This window comes from Diabrotica undecimpunctata, chromosome 5 (genome assembly GCF_040954645.1).
Source record: "Diabrotica undecimpunctata isolate CICGRU chromosome 5, icDiaUnde3, whole genome shotgun sequence".
Taxonomy (NCBI): Eukaryota; Metazoa; Arthropoda; class Insecta; order Coleoptera; family Chrysomelidae; genus Diabrotica; species Diabrotica undecimpunctata.
In genome coordinates this window covers 3,767,956-3,791,059 of record NC_092807.1, presented here as the reverse complement: position 1 = coordinate 3,791,059, position 23,104 = coordinate 3,767,956, and the positions used below count along the sequence as shown (strand labels likewise).

General features: G+C 33.8%; 1 protein-coding gene across 3 annotated transcripts in view; it reads right to left on the bottom strand.

The window, feature by feature from the left end:
• LOC140440990 (uncharacterized) overlaps positions 1-21,666 on the bottom strand; it is a 141,497-nt gene extending 119,831 nt beyond the window's left edge. For all 3 annotated transcript variants that reach the window (XM_072531356.1, XM_072531358.1, XM_072531357.1), the window contains exons 1-2: positions 21,488-21,666; positions 3,254-3,414 (exon numbers count right to left, since the gene is read on the bottom strand). In XM_072531356.1, coding sequence (XP_072387457.1) covers positions 3,254-3,414; positions 21,488-21,566 — 240 coding nt within the window. In that variant the 5' untranslated portion in view covers positions 21,567-21,666. The remainder of the gene's footprint in view (positions 1-3,253; positions 3,415-21,487) is intronic.
• Positions 21,667-23,104: the final 1,438 nt, after the last annotated feature.

The following is a 23,104-nucleotide window of genomic DNA, read 5'->3' as shown; positions in this document are numbered from 1 at the left end:
AAAACACATATGAATTGTAATTTGTCATGAAACGTGTAAGGAATAAATGTAATCAAAAAAAGCTTTTTTTAGAGACAGAAGAATAAACTTAGAAAGAAAAAATAATGGACTAAGATTAAAGATTATTCAGTTTAAATAAGATTATATATGCTATATATCGTCGCTTTAAAGTGTTAACCTGCTAAATCCATTTTAACCAATTTTACAGGAGAGGCAAAAAACGATTTCGCAGCATTTCTTTTTATAAAAATGAATGGAAAACGATAAAATAGTGCTTAAAATTAGTATAATAATTGTTGTCTCATTGAAATTATAAAAAAATATACTGATAATTTTAGCTTTTAGTATTTTTTGTGAGATAGCTGGTTATTAGTTTTTCAAATTAGGCTAATAATGGACTTGGCAGTTTAATGCAATCAAACACGCGTATTCTATATGCAACGAAACTTTATTATTCTAAGTACAAAAAGAATAAACACAATAATAACGCTACTCATAGGAAAGATCTTCATAAAATTTGTGGTAGTCTACCGACAATGTCTTCTTGATTGCCTGAAGGTCTTCATATTTTTTGGCGGTTATTTTACGTCTTTCTAGGTATAGTCGCTTCAATTGGTCCCAAGAATGTGAATTAATTTTGTTGTTCTTACGTTGAGGAATTGGTTTCCATTGATCAGCAAAGCTGGCTTTATAATAAATTTCACCTTCGGGTGTATATCTCAAAGCACGAATATCTGTAAGTTTTAAATCACCTTTACCTCTTCCTGGTCTAATTGTTTTATAGCGCTGAATTCAATTAAGATCTTTGAAACAATCATGTGTTAAATATTTTACTTGGTAGGGAGCAGGCTTTTTTCTTGATTTAGACATATAGGTACGTAATCCGCTGGCAGGTTAATAACTTCATCTTTGAGTTTTTGTTCGATGGTTACATGAACCGAATCAACTTCCATCTGCGTATGGCCAGGTTCAAGATATTTTTGCTCTATTATTACATTATGAGTGATTGCTAGATTCAACAGAACATTGGCCATAACAGTTTTTTGTGTATAAGGCATTTTTTATAGAAATATTTTTTTTCTTTATTCTCTTATTTAACTCAGTTAAATTAATGAGTAAAGATTTTTTAAACGAGCGCGTACGGTGCTGATTTCTCAGTCTATTGCCAAACTACCACACACCTACCACTGTACCGACATGAGCGGCATCGCTGCACGCCGTAAAACCAACACTGCATTCTAACGCTGGTTTCTACTATAGCGTCATTCGTAATGCGCCTGTAGCTATTCGTAGAGCTGTGTTTTGGACAGTCTTTAAGGTTTTAAGTACTGTTGTTTTATTGGAGGAATAGACTATCTCACCGTAGTCGAATTTTGATCTAACTTAAGATTTATATACATGTAAGAGTTTATCTACCTCACCTTCATCGACTACGAGAAGGCATTTGACAATGTTAAACATGATATCATGATGGAACTACTACATAGGGCCAACATGGACCAGAAGGAGATCAGATTTATTCAGAATCTATACTGGAACCAAATGGCAAAGGTGAGGATTGATCAAGACCAATATACGGATGAATTTGAAATCCGGAAAGGTGTCCGCCAAGGCTGCATACTCTCTCCGATGCTTTTTAATTTATATGTTGAAAATATATTTGCGGAAGCATTAGAAGACACGGAATTAGGCATTAAGGTGAACGGCATACCAATTAGCAACCTACGCTATGCGGACGACACAGTGATTATAACTGATAATTTGGAAGATCAGCAGTTATTACTTGATAGGGTGAATAGCATAGGTAAAAAATATGGCCTCAAAATCAACATTTTGAAAACGAAATATATGGTCATTAGCAGAAACCCTCCAGAAAACCCGATAATATGCATAGGTGACGATCGCATAAAACGCGTGAAAACTTTTAAATACCTTGGCACCACAATCAATGACCAATCGGATCCACAACAAGAGATAACAACCCGAATACAAATGGCAAGACAAGCTTTTGTGAAATTCAGACCGCTCCTATGTAATCAAAACCTAAATTTCGAAATACGCTACAGAATGGTCAAGTGCTACATATGGTCCATCTTGCTTTATGGCATGGAAACGTGGAATTTGAAAAAAACATCTATCAACAAACTTGAAGCATTTGAAATGTAGTCATTGAGAAGAATGATGCGCATACCTTGGGTGGATAGAATTCGAAACGATGACGTCCTTAAGAGAGCCGGCGTGGAAAGAGAACTCTTTGAATTAATTAAAAAACGCAAGATTGGTTACCTTGGGCACATATTGAGAGGAGCAAAATATGAAATACCACAGTTAATCCTACAAGGGAAGATCGAAGGTAGGAGAGGAGCCGGCCGCAAACAATTATCCTGGTTAAGGAATATTAAAGAATGGACAGGAATACACAATACAGGCGAGCTGTGTCACGCCGCCAAGAACAGAATTCTAGTAATGAGATAGTCTCCTACGCACTTTGGTGTATGGCATGTTAAGAAGAAGAAGAAGAGTTTATTTTAATCTGCTCCCCAGTTTTTGCTGAAAACAGTTTTCATAAAATTTAATCCTGCTTGGCATGATCTGTTAAATTCCTGTGTATGTTTTGTCCAGGATAGATTTTATATAGTTGGCTTTTGCCAGAGATTTTCCTTATTTTTTTCCAAACATTACTTAGAGTAATTAGAGAATTTTCCAGGATTCTTTCATGTTCTTTTTCGGGTATATCTTGCCTCAGCACTTTGTTTTTTGTATTTCGTTATGTTTTCGTCTGGTTTATGATACTTCAGTCTATTAGAAGCTTTTTTATATGTTCTTGTAATTTGACTGCATTTAGTTGTCCACCACGGAAAAAGTTCATGCTTCTTTAAAATTATTAGAAATAGTAAAGAGAACGTAAACTCAAAAAAAAATGAATAATAACTGAAAAAACTTACTAAAAGAATATCTAAATATAATTTATAAATAATAAAGAATCAAAGTTTCACAAGTTTAGTGAAAAAAAATTATTTAATAGTCTCGACGTAACGTTTTCTTATTGTAATATTACGACTCGACATATTTTAGAAAATGCAAAAATATAAATATCATTGGAAATCCCCTACTCTTGATAAATGTGAGAATCAACAGCCCTAAATTCGATTTTACCAGCTGTCTAGCGAAAGAAATGCTAAACATTCTTGAAAAACTCCATATATTGATGGAATAACTACATTATTAAATACAAATACAAATAATAACTTACCATTAGAGCTGGTATCGATTTGAGGAAGGTTCTGGTCTTGTAGTCAGCTGAATATTCTCCGATAAGTTTTTTACCTTGGCCTTCGAGGACGGCCTGTTCCAATTTGTCAACATCGCCGTGTCTGATCAGCTGGCGCACGTAGGCAGAATTCAGTTGGAGAACTAAAAAGAGTTAAATATGAGATTGATAGTGGGTTTTATTTATGAGAGAAAATGGGAAAGGAATACAGAAACAGGAAACCAATAGAGATTAGAAAAGAAATGGAAGAAGGTCAAAGAGCAACTCGGACAGCAAAAGCAACTCCAATAATTAATGAAGAAATCAGAGGCCAGAAAATTAAGTAAGAGGATTGAAATGTCCAGTTCGGGAAAAATATACAGCCACCTAAGTTTATTGACGTTTCAATTTCCACTTCGGAAATTGTTCTCAAAATACATAGATTTATATATATATATATATATATATATATATATATACATATATATATATATATATATATATATATATATATATATATATATATATATATATATATGGTGGAAGATTACCGATATAACCCTTGTGGAGTATAGTCCCCCCATCGGGCGCGTCCCCGGGTGGCGGATAGGGGAATGCCTCCCAGATATGGGTGGTACCGGGGAAATGAAATACCCGGCGTGGACCAAAAGTCTGACACAGAGTGGGCGGCTGATACAGAACTCACCAACCCGTCTGGCAAGCAAGGTGTTTTAATGCCAAAAAAACCCTCTTCAGGAAACATGTCTAATTATGAAACAAACGGAATAGGACCCCAGGTGGGTAGAGTTACTAACTAGGAATCCCACACCAGGAAACCAGTCCGCATCAAGGATTCTGGGGGAGGCAAATATTCGACAAAAATAAATGTAGGAACGTATAACACCAGATTAATGAACGAAAACACTAAAATCCACGAACTAGAGGAAGAACTGACTAAAATACAGTGGGATATTATCGGAATATCCGAAGTAAGAAGAAAAGGAGAATAAAATCAGGAAATTTGCTATACTATAAAGTTAATGCAGAACACCAACAATGGAGTAGGATTTATAATAAATAAAAAATAGTTAAACACATACAATATACCAAGATCATATCAGATAGAGTAGCATACACGGCGCTTAAATTAAAAAGAACGTCCTTAAAAATCATACAGGTGTACGCTCCAACAAGTACCTACAGCGATGAAGATATTAAACATTTCTACGAAGACATAACAACAGCTATGGAAGAAAAGAAATCAAAATTAACGCTAATAATCGGGGACTTTAATGCAAAAATTGGAGAACAACTATATAAAGAAGAAGACAAGGTAGGACACCATGGATACGGCAAAAGAAATGATAGATACATATACATATACATAATGACACATATTGTTGAATTACTTGGAGGAGAGGCAACTATATACAATGAATACATTCTCTAAGAAAAAACCCCAAAAAAAATGGACATGGATTAGTCCCAATGGTGAAACTAAAAACGAAATGGATTCTTCTATTCTTTCTATTCTATTCTTTCAACGCAAAAATCCATGGTTAAAGACGTAATAGCCCTAAATCGCTTCTCAACTGGTAGCGACTATAGACTAGTCCGAGCCAAGCTGATCATTGACAGTAGATTTGAAACAAAAAAAAAAATGGAAAATAATTTCCTGGAAAAGGTCTGCCTCTGGTTCTTTTACCTGGTGGTATACATTCCGTTATAACGGATTGACCTTCTCTCTTCCCATTATGAATCCATACCATTTAGTTCTTTGTGCTTTGATCGCTCTATGTTCTCCTGGCCCATCCATTTTTGTATTTCGTGGTTCATCCATTGTCTTGCATCCTCTTCGTTTTCCCTCTTTGGTCCCAGTATTTTTCTGATAATCTTCATGTTAAAAACTTTCAATTGCTCTTCATCTCTTTCTATTAATGTACATGTTTCTGCAGCATATACTACTATTGGTCTTATGGTCGTTTTGTAGATTTTTATTTTTGTGTTTCGGCTTATCTAGATAAGAATCTCTAAACATTTTTTTTATTTCTATAAAACGCTATATTTCCCGCTTGAATTTTTTTTTTCATATCTACACTTTTATTTCTTCTGTTGACTAGTACTCCCAAATATTTGAATGTTTCAACCCCTTCGAATGTGTGTGCGTCTATTATCAGTTCTGACATTTGTGTCTTCTGTTTCTTGCTTACGTTCATGTATTTTGTTTTATTTTTATTTATTTCCAGTCTTCTTAGTTTGGCTTCGTTTTCTATTTCTTGAAAGGTCATGATCCTAGGCAAAAAAAGTGTGCCAATATTAACAATGTGTCTAGAGAATAAAGAGGAGTAGTAATTATCAACAAAACCAAAGAGAAATCATTTGTGGACCTAATGAAAGAAGTAAAATTGTAACCTGGCAGGAAAAAGAACATTAATGTAAAAAGGATCAGACAGACTAGAGATCAAGGAATATCACTAGAGCTGGCAAAAAGGAGCATCATAAAGAGAAGAATCTTGGTGCAGAAAATTCGAAGCAATACAACGAATGAAAAGATCCAAACAACCACAGATAAAGCAGCAGGTAAAGAGCTGATCTGTGACATCGTCAAAATCTGGACTGAGAGACGAGACCAATTCCCAAGGACCGAGTTCCTAATTCTCAAATAGTTAGTATCTTAAATTAGTAAGTGCCTTATCAAGCGGTGTTTTTTTAGGTTCAGAATTTTAGAAAATACTTAAAATATGACACGCACTGATAAATAAAGTAAACGTTAGATGATTTTCTTTATGAATTTTCAGCCATTCATGTCTAAAAGACATTGTCTTGGACGACAGAAATGTTCGAATAATTGCAAATTTATATTGGAATCAAACAACATCAGTTTTAGTAGATGGTGTGGAATCACAGGCTCTTAATATTAAAAGGGTAGTAGCAGGGATGCCTCTTGTCACCCCTGCTTTTTAACATTTACTCCGAAAGAATTTTCAGAAAAGCACTTTCTGAAAAACAAGAAGGAATACTTGTGAACGGTGAAGTCATCAATAATTTGCGATATGCGGACGATACAGTACTCCTAGCTTCTAGTCAAGAAGATCTGCAAACACTACTTGATAGTGTCGTTGAGAGTTGTAGGGGGACAGGTCTGGATCTGAACATACGGAACACCAAAATACTCGTAATAATGAAGAAGAAGATATTTTGACTTAATTGTAATTAAATTGTACTAACACAGTATATCTATGGTTTAACCTTTCAAATCCTTGGAATTCCTAGGTTTGTTTTTATTAGTTTTGTTTCGATTGCGTGCATTTTAAACGTGATAAATGACTTAATTCAACAATATAAATAAATGCACAAAATATATAGATTTTCCAGTTTCCGTTTATAAACAGCATTTTGAAAGACTTTGTATAGTGTTGTAAGTAGTTTCTACATTTGTATAAATTACTTAGTACACAATAAAGCATTCATATTACAGCGAATATAAAGTTCATGGGTGTGTCTAGGGACTAAATAGTAAAAAACCATGTTTTCTGTCGTCGTTTTATCATTATCATATTCCATAGGAATCACGCTATACCTTTTTAATGGAAAAAGCCATAAAAACTTAATGTATCTCGAACACGGCTTGAATAATTCACGAAAAGTGCATTTGAAACTATATTTTTTACATGTTTTAATTTCTAGTAATATGACCTGAAGCCCAACAAAATAAAACAAAGTCTAATCACCCTATCGGTATCCTTGTTACTTTTTTCTCCCTTTAGACGGTTAATAAACTCATACAGTATTGCTACATTATCTGATATATAAGTACAGGTTTGCTACGTTGGAAGATCTTAATATCGATATTACTGTCTTCTGCTTATTTTTAGGCCTTATATGAAAGATCTGGTTGAGCACAAGGATAGGATCATTTTCAACGAAGAAATTGCTATTAAAGCCTTACAAGATCAAGTGTCATTATTAAACCATGAAATAAAGAGTCTAAAACAAACTGACATAAACACTCTAGACCATCAAAGCACTTAAAAATCAGACAAAAAAAGTCATAAAGCAGTAATTCAAGTGCCAAGAGCTGTCAAAACTACTATAATAAAAAACAACCTGAAATAACACTTTCTAATGTAGCAGCAGCAGTTCATGAAGCACAAGCTGCCAATTTATGTTCTAATGTAATTAAACTGAGTATAAAACAAATTATTGGTCCTCAAAATGACACAAAACAGTACTAATAAACCTAAAACATTTAGAAAACCAAAAAACGTTCGAATAGGCACTAGTACCTCCAAAGGAAAGGGACTAAAGGCGGCTGTAAAGAGAACTATGAAGTACTATCATACAATCAACTGGTCTCTAGATACATCTTTGGAAGAACTAACAAATCATTTTAAGACTATTGATGAAAATTTTGAGATTAACCAATTAAACTCGAGATATCCAAGAAGTTATGCTTCATTTAAAATTGCAGTTCCTGAGGCATCGTCTCAAAGACTTTTAAATTGTCAACTATGGCCTGAGGGTGTATATATTTATGTTTTTTTTTCGTTCCTTCATGCATAAACAATAACTACAATAACTATAGTATTACTAAAGAAACGTGCTCGCTCTGTGTTTCACTTAAATCTACAAAGTATTACTAATAAGGTAGATGAATTAAATGCATTTTTTAAAGATAATAAGTATGACATTTTTGTGTTTGCTACATGGAGTTGTAGCTATCTATGTTTGTAAACGTATTCAACTTAAGTCTGTTGATTTAAACTAATTTTGTGATCCATTTAATGCTGAATTATGTGGTGTTGAAATTAAAAATAATCGTTTTCTAATAATCAATCTTGTATATTACTGTTTTCAAAGCTAAATTATATCTTTTTTATTTGGCATGTCACATTATCTACCAAATTGTTAAATTTTTTAATTGATTATAGAATTTTTTTGTAATATAATTATAAATTTACGTACGTACATTTTTATATGAATACCAAAACTGTAAAATGTAACATCACCACAACTATTTTAACATTTTGTCACCTATTAACCTCAATTTATTTCCTGAACTTAAATGAACTCAACATTGTTATTGTTATCCACTAACATCTATACTTAAAAGCGTAAGGATCAAAATCGCTTGAAATATCCCTCAAAGCCTTCTTACGAGGAATTTTCTAATAATATTATCGAGTTTCAGACGTTATCGATCAACCGGGAAACCTTATTAGACATTTTCAATCATCCTCATTAATCTTGTAATGTATAAAAGAGGGTATTTTTCGTAAAGAGCCAATTAAAAAAGTTTTAAAATGGATACGAAATTAATAGTATTAAAAAAAAAGATATAGAATGAAATAGAATAGAAATATGCTTTATTGTCACTGAAAATTGTACAATTTTATGTACAAAGCTTACAAAAGTCAGAAAATTAATGACAATTTACTGAAATAATGTAAATCGTGAATAGCAGAAAAGAGACGGTACCCGATATTACTTTTAACTGCGTGGAATGGCATACAACTGATAAATACTCCACATATAAGGTATCTTTCCCTTTCGATAAAATTGACGAAGTCTACAGTCCTAATATTTGGCCCAAAGGAGCTGCCGTTGGGAGATTTAACTTCAAAAGAAATTTTCAGCACATAAAGAAGACGGAGGTAGAAACCTAGAAGCTTCTACAAACTTTTATCAAAATAAACTAATTCGAAAAGGTACGGTAAGCATGTTTCATGCTAATTTGTAGTGTATTTCAAATAAAGTCGATGTGATCAATGCTTGTCGTATTATTGTACCATTACATAAAAAAAGGAGCCTTACACCTAACGGTAGAAAGGCTTAGGACTAAGTAAGTAAGTACATAAAAAAGGAAATCAGTTAGAATGTGGAAACTACCGTGGAATCACGCTGCTGAATGCAGCATACAAAATAATGTCCAACGTCATTTATGAAAGACTTAGACCACACGCTGAAAAAATAGCTGGCAAATACCAAAGTGGCTTCTGTAGACAGAAGTCAACAATAGACCAGATATTTGTTCTGCGACAGATCCTCGAAAAAACAAGTGAATATAACATCGACACACATCATCTCTTCATAGACTTTGAAAGCGCATATGACAATATAAACCGAGAATTTTTAATAAAAGCAATGAAAGAATTTAATATACCAACACAACTAATAGAACTGATAAAAGAATCTCTAAAAGTAGAAAGTAGAATCCGGATACAAAATGAATTAACGGAAACAATAGATGTGAAAAAGGGACTACGCCAGGGAGACGTTCTATTATGCATCTTGTTCAACATCGTACTCGAGAAAATACTGAGGGACACAACAGTCAATACACGAGGAACAATCATTAATAAAAGCGTGCAAATACTAGCATTCGCAGACGATGTTGACATAATCGCAAGATCAAGAAGAGAAATGATAGAGGCATACAACCAAATAGAACGAGCTGCACAAAATAGTGGTCTTAAAATCAATCAGACCAAAACAAAATAAGGCAGAAATAAGGCAGCCACAAAATATAAAAATAGGAGAATACAACATTGAGGGGGTAAAAAACTTTATATACTTGGGATCCCTAGTCACGTCTAATAATAACGTTGCGGAGGAAGTGAAGAGGCGAATATTTATTGCAAATAAATATTACCATGGCTTAATTAGACAACTAAGATCAGATAACGTCGCAAGAAAAACAAAATGCCAAATATATAAAACCCTAATAAGACCGGTACTCACATACGGCTCAGAAACCTGGACACTCACTAAAAGAGTGGAAACGTTGTTAGCCACCTTCGAAAGAAAAATCTTGCGACACATATATAAGGGCACAAAAGAAAACGGAATATGGCGAAGAGAAGATACAACTCTGAACTATACAAAATATACCAGGATCCGGATATTATAACATTCATTAAAATAGGACGGCTGCGTTGGATAGGACATGTAGAAAGAATGGAAGAAGGCGAAATACCAAACAAAATATTCAAACAGATGCCAGTAGGAAAAAGAACAAGAGGAAGACCGAAGCTTAGAAGAAATAGAAAATGATATAACAACCTTAAAAATAAAAAACTGTAGAAAAAATGCACGAAACAGATCAGAATGGAGAAGAATCCTGGAACAGGCCAAGACCCAAAAAGGGTTGTCGAGCCAGTGATGATGATGATGATGATCAATGCTTGTCTTGAGGATCAAAAAATATATGACGTCATATGTTTATCGGAGCACTGGCAAAGTGATGAAAATTTAAAATTCGTTAGCATTTCCAGCTTTTCATTAGCTAATTTATTTTGTAGGATAAAAAAGAAACAAGGCGGAGTTACAATTTATGTAAAAGAAAATTTTATGTATTCTTCTCTTAATCTAAACAAATATAATGTAGAGCAAAGTTCTGAGATTTGTGCAATTTATGTACTTTTAATAAAAACCAATATTTTAACTGTATACAGATCAGGTAAGAGTGAGTTTGAGTTGTTTTTGGTGAATTTTGAGAATGTCAAAACGTCCTTGCTTAGTAAAGCAAACAAACTAATCATACTTGGTGATTTTACTATAAATTTTAAAATTGAATCTGACCCTTTTTTGATAATCAAAATCTATTAACGTCTTTTGGTCTAAAAGTTACTATAAACGATTATACTATAATCACATCCCAGTCCAGTAGTTAAATCGACAACATTATGACAAATTTTTCTGAAAATATTTAAAGAATGGGCGTATTTGAACCTTGTTTTTCTGACCATCGAGCTCAATTTTTATTTATTAACTCTGAGCATTAAGTTGTTGACATTAATCAAACATTTCAACGATTTATAACTACTTCTGGTTTACAGAAGCTTAAGGCGTGCGCTAGCTAGTACAAATATGGACTTTTTTTATAATATTAATAATGATCCTGATTTTTTAACGGTCTTTCTTATCGAAACTTATAACAATTTATTATTAAAGCATTTTCCACTAAAAAAAGCACGACACACTGCTGAAAAAACACCCGTGCAATGGTTTAATAATGAATTAAGGTCTTACAGATCTAATCTTTTTCCGATTAAACACATTGCAGATGCCACTAAGGATTCTGATTTGTTCAAAGCATATAAACAACAAAAAATTGAATACAATCGGCAATTACAAATTGTTAAAAAGTCAGCTTACTGTAATTTTATTACTAACTTCAATAATAAACCTAGAGACTGTTGGAAAATAGTAAATTTCGAAAAAAAAACAACACAAGGTCCAGTTCGGTAAAACCTGATCTACCTCCAGACGAAATAAATCAATTTTTTACTACAATTGCAGAGAATATTATTATATCTCTTCTCACTATTAATGTCGATGTCCTCTTCAATTATAGAAATTATCCTTCTCCCAGCAAGTAATTTTTTTTCGTCTCGTTGTGGAAGAAGAGGTCTCTCAAATAATAAAGTCTCTTAGTAATTCTAATTGTAAGATCATTCACGAAATTAACAGCAAAATTTTAAAAGAAACTTACTAAATAGTTTTAAAACCTTTCACTCATCTTATTAATTTAATTCTATCAACTGGAGTATTTCCAAAAGTACTACAATACTCAAAAGTACTACCAATCAACAAAAAAGGTGTTTCGTCAAAAACTGACAATTACAGACCCATAAGCATTGTTTCTACTTTTGAGAAAGTGATTGAAAAGGTTATCAAACAAGAATTTTATTCCTATTTTGAGTCAAATAATTACTTCAGCAACTCGCAATTTGGATTCAGAAGTGCTCGCTCTACTACAAACACGGTATTTAATGTGAGCGAGGTGATTGAGGGGCTTGAACGCGGCAATCGCATAGCAATTTCTCTTTACGACTTGTCGAAGGCTTTCAATTTCGTTTCACACGACATTTTACTCCACAAATTAAATTACTATGGAATCAGAAGTATCCGTCTTAAGCTTGTATCTTCTTATCTATGTGGCAGACACCAGGCGGTTGTGTCTAAAGGTCATCTCTCCGATTTTCTATCCGTAAAACATGGAGTCCCACAAAGTTCGGTCTTAGGACCTCTTTTGTTTATTATTTATGTCAACGATTTGCCTAAATTCATATCTCCGTACAAAACCATAAAATTCGCAGATAATACGACATACGTTATATCAGGAAAAAATCATGATGATTTAAAAATGTCTCATGAGGAAGTTTCTACTAAATCTAGCTCATGGTTTGATGCAAAAAAACTAAAACTTAAATCTGATAAAACGCAAAATTTGGTTATATCCGCAAGTAATTTACACAATAATCCAGATAACAGAGACTGTTAAACTATTTCACAACTTATAAAAAAGCTATCAAGTTCATTACTTGTTATTTGTCAACTAGCAAGGGTTGTCAACTTTGAAACATTAAAAATGACATATTTTTCTTTATTTCACTATGACCTAAACTATGGTGCAAGTTTATAGGGCAATTCAACAAATGCACTTCAAATTTTTAAAATGCAAAAGAAAGCTGTCAGGATTTTAGCAGGGGTTAGTTATCTAGAATACTGCCGACCTTTCTTTATCAAATTCAAAATTATGCCGCTACCTACTCTGTTGATATTTTAAGTTCTGTCTGAAACTCACAGAAAACGGGCCCATTTTAAAAAGCAGTCTGATGTGCACTTTCATAATACGCGAAACTGTCACTACCTACGAACAAATCGCTGTAGATTAATTATTTCAGAAAAATATTGTCTTAATTATAACTATTAACAAAAAGTATTAAACAGCTAAGCTGTAATAGTTTCGATAAACTTATAAAAAATATCTTCTAAAACATTGTTTTTACTGCTCACAAAAATATATGACTCATTGCAAAACATCCACTGAACTGCTTACCGTAACTTTGCCATAAATGTTTTATTGTTTAATATGTGTTCTTGTTTATATATATTTAAGTTGCGTTTTATATTCCTTTTTTAATACTATGTATTTTTTTGACTCGCTACAAACAATATGTGTATCTGTGATGTAGTTAAATACTCTACTCGACAATAACCGCTAGAATTTATTCCATTTATTCCTTTCTGATATTAAAAACTCAAAATATTTTATTTTGCGGTTTTTTTCCGACTAAATTTATTATTTTAGTGAACCCTTTATCGTCCGCATCAATTAACAAAGCATTGCCTGTCGGCCACAAGACATCCACCTTCGCCCTCCCTGAGGACAAACAAAAAAAGGTGACAGTTCATGTCCGTCGCAATTCGAAGCCCTCGTCTGCCTCAATTGTTTCTATTATGAAATATTATTCCGGCTTATCCTGTCACGCAATACGCTAATAAGACTACCGTGAGGCTCATGCTTTGAAAAAAGTGGTTTGTGCCCTTTGTCGTATCCAATTTGCTGCTCGACAATGGAGAAATTTTAATTAGATTAGAAAATGTACGGAGTGTTAAAGAATTTACTGATAAATCTTGTAAACTATGGGGAATAAAGGGGTAGAATGCGAAAACATGGAGTTGATTCCAGTTAACTCCAATTAGCCTCTTCTACTCGAATCCGACTTTCACCTTCACGCTGGTGTTCCCTGTAAACCGAACAACCCAACTGGAGATCCGGTATCCACCAACCTGGGTGGATCCACCAACCTGGGTGGAAAGTTGGGTCGGGAATTGAAGAGAGCTGGTGAAATGGTCGTCCGAAAAGGGGGTTTGGCGTTATGTTAACTACTCAACCCTGTAAAAAACCTTTTGTTATGAAAGCTACAAAGAAAGAAAGCGGACTGTCTAACCTACGACGAACTCGCAAACGAAATAAAGATGATTTAAAAATTCGTACGTGTAACGTAAGCAGCCTTTATTAGCCTGGAACCACAGCTCTACTCATACAAGAAATAAATAACGCAAAATCAGATATCATTGCTTTACAGGAAATGAGGTGGACTAGCTCAGGCATCCTGGAAAAAAATAACTGCAATATTTACTATAGTGGACATCCTATCCGACGCGAATTTGATACCGGATTTATTGTAAGGCATTAGAAAAACATGTTTTATGACGCACTATACCGAGTGTACGATGAGGGCCCAAAAAATGACATCAAAATAATTGCAGGAGGCTTTAATGGCAAAGTCGGAAGAGAGAATATATTTTAGCCCACCATCGGGAAAGAGAGCCTACACGTAGACTCTAATGATAACGGTTTCAGAATCATACACTTTGCGATGTCTAAGAACATGGTAATAGCTGGGATATGATTTTTCCATTAAGGGAACTTGGAAATCTCTTGATAATTAAACGAGTAACCAAATATATCCTATAATCATCGATGCAAGACACTGCTTTAACTTATTAGATGTTAGGTCTTTTAGAGGAGCAAACATAGTAATAGGTATACAGATAACAAATAGAAGATCAAATAAGAACAGAAAACTTAGAAGAAGAAGACATTAACCAACTATGGGCAAATAAACGAGATATTGCGTTACAGAAATCGGTTGAAATATTGGGTAAAACCAAGTCAGAAAAAAGAAATCATTGGTTAGATCATGAGTGCGAAATGGTCACAAATAGAACAAACGCAGCATATCAAAAAACCATCGATGCAGGTTGTACAGGGAGAAAAAAGTAGAGTATATACGTCTTAGAAGAGAGTAAAAACGTATCCATCGACGTAAGAAGAGGGAATACGAATAGAACGCTCTCAATGAGATACAAAGTTTATTCGATAAAAATGAAACGAGGAAACACTACAAATCCTTATATAATAGCCGTCGAGAATTTAAACCATGAATAAAAATTTGTAAAGACACTAACGGTGAAACTCTACTTGATATAAAACTTAGTTCTTAACAGATGGGCACAACATTTTAGCGAACATCTGAATATAAACGATATTGAAGGAGGTTACAACATAGACAATCAACAAAATCTACAACGTCAACTACACAATAAAGACCCAGGAATCTATGAAATCTGTTCGGAAATGTATAAAAAAGGTGGTGATCAACTTTTTGCAGCAATCCATAAACTAATAGTACTTCTATGGCAGAATGGATTGGTACCAGAAGAGTTACTAAAGGGAATAATATGTCCGTTGCATAAAAAGGTTTAGAAAATAGGAATAGATAAAAAGGAATAGAAAAGGTTTTAGAAAAGGTTATGGAACAAACGATCACCTACTGGTAATAAAAAATCTTATAGAAAAATGCACTGAATATAATAAACCACTAGCTTTAATATTTGTCGACTATGAAAAGGCATTCGACACCGTAAATCAACAAAAAATGTTGGAAGCCTTGACAGAATGCCGAATTGACTATCGGTATATAAATATAATTAAACATATATACCAAAACGCAACAGCCAGTGTTAGAGTGGGTGATCGTCAAACCCAGAAATTCCCGATACAACGTGGAGTACGCCAGGGGGACACCATATCGCCGAAACTGTTCACTACGCTTTTAGAATATATATGTAAAAAGGCAAAACTGACCGACAAGGGCATAAACATAAACGGAGAAAAGCTTAGCCATCTAAGGTTTGCAGATGATATTGTACTAATAGCTGATAGGATAGATGAGGCCAAAGAACTTTTAAATCAGCTCTACCTTTCCTCGCTAGAAGGGGGATTGAAAATAAATATATATAAAACCCAGATGATGACAAATCTTGTAGTCAGCGAAGATATATGCGTAGGAACAAGATCCATAGACCAGGTAATGGCCTATAAATACCTAGGTCATGAGATTCGCATAGGAAAAGATAACCAAACCGTTGAGCTTCTCTGTCGTATAAGACTGACTTGGGCAGCCTTCGGCAAGCTGAACCATATTTTCAAATCGTCTGATATACCAATATGCCTTAAAAGAAAAACGTTTAATCAGTGTGTTTTGCCAGTGTTAACTTACGGTGCCGAAACGTTGACCATGACAAGGAGAACAGTTCAAAAAATCCGTGTGTGTCAAAGGGCGATGGAGCGTGCTATGTTGGGCGTTTCACTACGAGATAAGATCCCAAATCGCCAGCTACGACAAAGAACAGGAGTGGCTGATGCAGTAGAGAGAGTAGCAACACTAAAATGGAACTGGGCAGGTCACGTGGCTCGAATGACAGACAATAGATGGACAAAGCGGATACTGGAATGGAGACCAAGAGATGATGCCTACCGAAGTAGAGGTCGTCCACCAACACGTTGGACTGACGATCTAAAACGTTGTCATAGTAATTGGATGCAAGAGGCACAAGATCGAAGTAGATGGAAAATTATGAGGGAGATCTATGTCCAGCAGTGGATAAGAGAAGATTGAATGATAAAAAGGGTGATCAACTGGAGTGTAAGAACTATAGAGACATTACTCTGTTAGCATCTGCGTATAAAATCTTCGGCAATGTATTGTTTGAAAAACTTAAACATTTTACAAAGGATATTGTTGGTCAATATCTGCTGTATTTACTGCTACTATGAGAGACATGGTGCAGTGTTTTACAAGGCTTGCCGACGCGGCAAGTGAATTAAGACTTGTGGTAAACGAGAAAAAACCAAATATATGTTGGTTTCTAAAAATCCCCGAAATATCCAACAGAGAATTCAAATTAAAAACCATACCTTTGAGCAAGTTAAAGAATTCACATATCTTGGATCGCTAGTAAAAGCAACAAACACGACAAGCAACTAAATAAAAAGACGCATAGCAATAGCAAACAAAACTGTTCACAGTCTCCAGAAATATTTAAAAAATAAAAATATAAAACGTTCGGTAAAGCTCAATATATACAAGACTTTAATAAGACCGGTTTTGATATATGGGGCTGAAACGTGGACCTTATCTCAAAATGATGAAAGACTTCTTGGTATTTTTGAGAGAAAAATTCTTAGAAAGATTTTTAGAGCCGTAAATGAAAATGGGCTATGGCATCGAAGATATAACTTTGAACTATATCAGTTATACACCAATCCAGATACTGTGAAATTCACTAAAGTGCACAGACTTAGATGGACTGGATACATTACTAGGATGTCAGATCACGAATACACGATGAGATTAACATTTTCAAAACCAGAGGGCACAAGAAGCAGAGGACGACCACGAATGAGATGGGTTGATAATGTCGAGGAAGACCTACAGATTCTAAGGGGCAGAAGATGAAGTGAAGTTGCCAGGAATCGACAGGAGTGGCGACTTCTTTGTGAGCAGGCTAAGATCCACAACGGATTGTCGAGCCACTTATGATGATGATGATCTTAGTCCCCGACAAGTAGTAGTTGTACTATTGGGGTCACAAGAAAAAGCACTAACCTAGTCTAGTAACCTAACATCACGAAAAGACAATGGAAAGTTCTTGGACCTGGTATATCTATGCAGCACATACAAAAATCATGCTCAATTGCTTCATGAAGATCAAAAAGAAGCCAGACAAACTGTGAACTAAGAATAATGGTCTGGACGAAAAATTCTGGAGTCTAAGGTTCAGAAAGCTGTAAGAGCTATTATTGTGGTAAAATTGCGACTAATTAGTTACAATCAACCTTGTTACAGTTCTAAAAAAAAATATACATATATTCCAAATATTTTGGTGACTATAAATTTATATAAGTTTTATTAACCATGTTTTAAAAGTTTTTTCTTCGAGTCATACATACTTAAATATACTTTGAAGTGATTTTAATGCAGATGCGGGTCAATCCCTTCAAAATTTGAAGCGATACATGAAGAACTAGTCTTTGGAACTAGAAAAGATGCAGGAAATAATAAATATGTCGATGATATGTATTTGTAGTTTTAAAAGTAATTGCATAAAAAGTAAACAAAATAATTCTTTCAAAAAACAGTTAATTCTTCAATACTTTTCCAGTTTAAATCATAATGTTTTTCTATCAATTTTTTAACATCAACTGTTTTTCTTGTTTTAATTGTAAACTATATTTTGGTATTATACCAGAACAAAACTGGTCCATATTTCTATTTCTTTTGACATGAAGAGTATCATGACAAGAAAAAAGGTATATGTGAATGTTATGTTATAATAAAAAACGGCTTCCGAAAAAAAATAACTAGTGTTAGGAGGGACTGATAACATTCAAGTCCTATTTATTCTCAGTAGTGTTGCTTAGATAACAAGAAAATATATAGTAACATTTCCTGATGCTTAATATATGTTAAGGATGTATAAGGATGTATATCAATCATCACACAGCTTGTACCGTCCATTGCTAAACATATGCCTCTATTAGTTGTCTCAGTGCTCTCAATTTTGTGCCATGTAAATCCAGTTTGCCGTAACCCTCTTTATTTCGTCAGTCTACTGTGACACAGGTCTATATACTCGTATTTTCTTCTCTTCTTCTTCTTCCTCTTTATAAGCAATTTTGCTTATTCATTGGCGGATCAATACCTCTATGGAAGGTTGACACTCCATCTTTTGCACGGTCGTCCGATACTTCTGTCGATTGGTGACTTATCTCTTGCTATTTTGACGACACGGGTCTCCCCCATTCTGTTTATGTGGTTAGTCTATTCTTCTTTTCTATTTAGTGTCCATTCGTACATATACTGTTATATTTTCTGGTAATGTCTTCACTTCTCTTTCGATCTCTCAGCGTATTTCCTGTAATTCTCCTCTGTACTCTCATCTCTGCCATTTTCAGTAGCCTTTGTATTGACGCTGTGTCGGGTCTTGTTTCAGAGACATAAGTCATTATTGACTTACACTGGTATTATAAATTCTTGACTTCATCTCAGTGTTAATGTGTCGATTTCGCCATATAGTGTTATTAAGGCATCCTGCCTTATTTGCTTTTTGCTTTTTGTACTTGATCTCTCACTTGTTTGTCCAGGTCTCCATAGCTGGACGATGTACAGTGTAATTCCCAGATATTTTATTTCCATTACTTGTTCAATACTGATGTCATCAATTTCTATTTAACATCTGGTTGGTTCTTTGCTGACTACTATTATTTTAGTTTTTTGAGATGAGATTGTCATATTAAATACTTTTGTTCTTATGTTAAATCTGTGGACCAGTCTTTTCAGACTATCTTTATCTTGGGCTATCAACATTGCGTCGTCTGCGTAACAGAGTATTTTTATTTCCTTGATTACCATTCTGTGTCCTCTTCCATTGTTAACGCTTTTGGTGATTTCATCCATGATTAAATTAAAGAGCATGGGGCTCAATGAAACCCCTTGTCTTATTCCGCTGCCTATTTCTATAGGTTCTGTAAGTTGTCCATCTATTCTGACTTCCATTTTGTTGTTTTGGTAGATCTTTTCGATAGTTTTTATTATATTTAAGGGAACTTCTCTATTATACAGAAGATGGATTACATCTTTGAGTCTTACTCTGCCAAACGCTTTCTTTGGATCAATCAGACACAGAAATGCTGGTCCATTATACTCTACTGATTTTTCAGAAATTTGCTTTTTAACTAATATTACATATCTACATGATCTTCCACTACGAAAACCCTGTTGTTCATCTACTTAACTTATCCTCTGATTTATTAGCACTTGTAAAATTTTAGTTGTAAATGCTAGCGTAGTATTTAACAAGTTTATACCTCTGTAGTTTTCTGGCTGTTTTTTATCTTTTACATCTCTTTTAAATAGTAGAATTAGTTCGCTCGTTCTCCATTCTTCGAGTATTTTATTGTGGTTTATAATTTTATTAATTAATGTTGTTAATTGTTCTGTCATTGCTGCTCCACAATATTTCAGTAATTCGTTTAATATCCCGTCTTTACCTGCTGCTTTTCTGTTCTTCAGCTTTTCTAGTATTTTCCGAACTTCCTGTACATTTATATATATATTCTTTATTTGTGGCAATTTCTGGTGTTTCCGGTTCTAACGTCGTTTATTCTTCCTCTACATAGAGCTTTTTTAGGAGTCAATCCACGTATCCTTTTCTATGTGTTTTGGTTCAGAATATGTATATCCTGACAGAAAACATAAACATTTAATTTGATATAAGATTGAATGCTCGAATAAATGAACTTTGAAAAATTAAAGGCAAATATCGAGCACAATTTTAATAACCAAATCTTGCCCAAGTACTTTCGCTTTCTACAGCATCATCAGGGGCATTTCGTCAAATTTGGGCTATCCAGCAAGCGCAAAATGTAATAAACATGAAATTAAACATAAATTGTACATAACACTAAACCCTATTCATTCTACAAATTCCCAATCGTCAATAGAACCACGTGTAAACCAAACAGGGTCGTACTGATGTACGACCTATGTATCATATGATTTTTAAAAATATTTACTTTTGAAACTGGTAGTGTAAGAATTTCTTGAAAATTAATCATTATATTACAATTAAACTAAACTCTAAAAAATAACACGACCAGTAAATAACTTAACAATAACTATAACATAAATATAACACAATATATTAACTTAAAAATCAACACGATACAATTTGAATTTAAAATGCTGGCGAGTTGGGATCTGTAACATGAGAATCTGTCTAATAAATTATATTTAATAGCCTCTTGACGAATGAGACGGCGAATATCAACACGTGCTCATGTTTACTGATGGGAATTTGGTAAACGAATAAACTTTACACTAGAATAAGGACAAACAGTCAGAGACTGAGAACTCTCTCTCCTGTTGCCGACAAGAATGTAGCGTAGAATATTTTTTAATAACTGTTTTTCCTTGTTCTAGTGTAGTGTTATGTATAATTTATGTTTAATTTCTTGTTTATTACATTCTGCGCTTGCTGGATAGCCCAAATTTGACGAAATGCCCCTGATGATGCTGTAGAAAACGAAAGTACTTGGGCAAGATTTGATTATTAAAATTGTGCTCGATATTTGCCTTTAATTTTTCAAAAAATATTTAATTGACTAAAAGTTTTAATGAGAAATCTCAAATTTTTTGTTTTACCTGTATATTATAATAAATATACTTTAAAATTCGGAGTGTGTTTTGTTGACAGGTATTTTGAATTTTTTCTGCATATTACTGACCAAAGGCGTGCATATTTATGCGCATATACTTTAAGTTTGGATATGCATATTTGCCTAAGTCTGGTAATAATACAGTAATATAAAAAATGCACTAATAATTTAAATTTTAAAACATTTCATTATTCTTAATCCGCACTTTGAAAATTACAAATAAATTTGTTGGTAATAAACACACCGTAGGTAAATTTGTTGTTAGAGATGATTTGAATACTGTAATGAATTTCCTTAAATAAACAGATAAAATCAACCACGTAATCAAAGCAATCCATCACTACACACATGATAACAAAAATTACCAAATCGATACTTACCTCTGGGCGGGTTCGAATGAATAAACAGTCCATTGACGATCTTATTATCCCCTTGAGCTCTTTTTCTTAACACGGGCATCTTGATAGCGATCGGCCAAGGCAAATGTCTAGGTTACGTGGTCATCAAAGCTACTGTCAATCTTCATCCGCTGGCTGTCAGATTGACGGATGGATACCGGAATCGCCTGCAAGTTTTATTCTAATTGAGATTTGGGTTTGATAGGTTTGTGGGCGAGGTGTTAGAAGGTGAAATTAACCTTGATTTGATGCAATATGTTCATAAATTTAAGTATACGTTAGGTATGTTTTATTTTAAAAAACGATGTGAGTAAATATCAGAGTCAGATAAAATTAAATTATTTGAATTTTTTACCAAGTAACAAAAAACAAAATTTGTTTAATTTACTAATGTTTGTATTTTGAGAACGATTTCCGAAGTGGAAATTGAAACGTCAATAAACCTACTTTAACCTTTAATTGTGGCTTATTCCCATTTAAATATTTATATAGTATATATACTATATTTTCATACTTATCTTCTTCTTCCTACTTTATAAATAGGCTTAATGCCTGTTTTACTTCGGTTTTTAGCCTCAATTGACGTTGTCTGACCATCTTTTCCTCGGTCGTCCCAATGATCTTCTTCCATTTGGCGAATTGTCTCTTGCTATTCGTACTATTCTATTTTCTGTCATTCTTTCGATGTGCTGATTCCATTCCACTTTTCTGCTTTTGGTCCACGCGTTTATTTCCTCTATACCACATCTCGCTCGTATTTCCTCACTTCTTACTCTGTCTCTTAGAGTTTGGTTAGCTATTTTTCGTAAGGCTTTTATTTCTGCTGTTTCCAGTAGTCTTTGTGTTTTCACCGTATCTGCTCTTGTTTCCGTTGTATACGTCATTATCGGTCTTATTGTTGATTTATATATCCTGGTTTTCGTTTCCGTTGTGAGGTATTTGTTTCTCCAGATTGTGTTGTTAAGATATCCTGCTGCTCTGTTTGTCATGTTCACTTGTTTTTGTACTTCTTCTTCCACTTTTCCGTAGTTTGACAGTTTTATTCCCAAGTATTCAGTTTCCATCACTTGTTCTATTGTTTCGTTATTTACGACTAGTTTACATCGTTTTGGTTCCGCTGATATCACGATCGCTTTAGTTTTCTCTGTTGAGATCTCCATGTTGTATACGAGCGCTGTATCTTCGAATTCTTTCATTAATCTTTGTGGGTCATCTTCATTTTCGGCTATTATTATGGCGTCATCGGCGTAGCATATTATCCTTATTTCCTTTTCTCCCATTCTATATCCTCTTCTTTTTTTAACTTTCTTTATGTTTCTCCTTGTCTAATGCCTGTTTCATATTTGATAGGTTGCGATAGTTTTCCTTTACATTTTACCATAGCTATTTTATGTTTATATATATATTCTCAATGGTTTTACTAAATCCAGTGATATTCCCTTTTCATATAATAAATGTATCGTGTCCCGAATTCTCACTCTATCAAACGCTTTCTTCAAATTTATCAGGCACATATATGCTGGTTTGTTGTATTCCAGCGACTTTTCTTTTATTTGTCTTATTACAAAAACTGCATCCGTGCATGATCTTTCTGTCCGA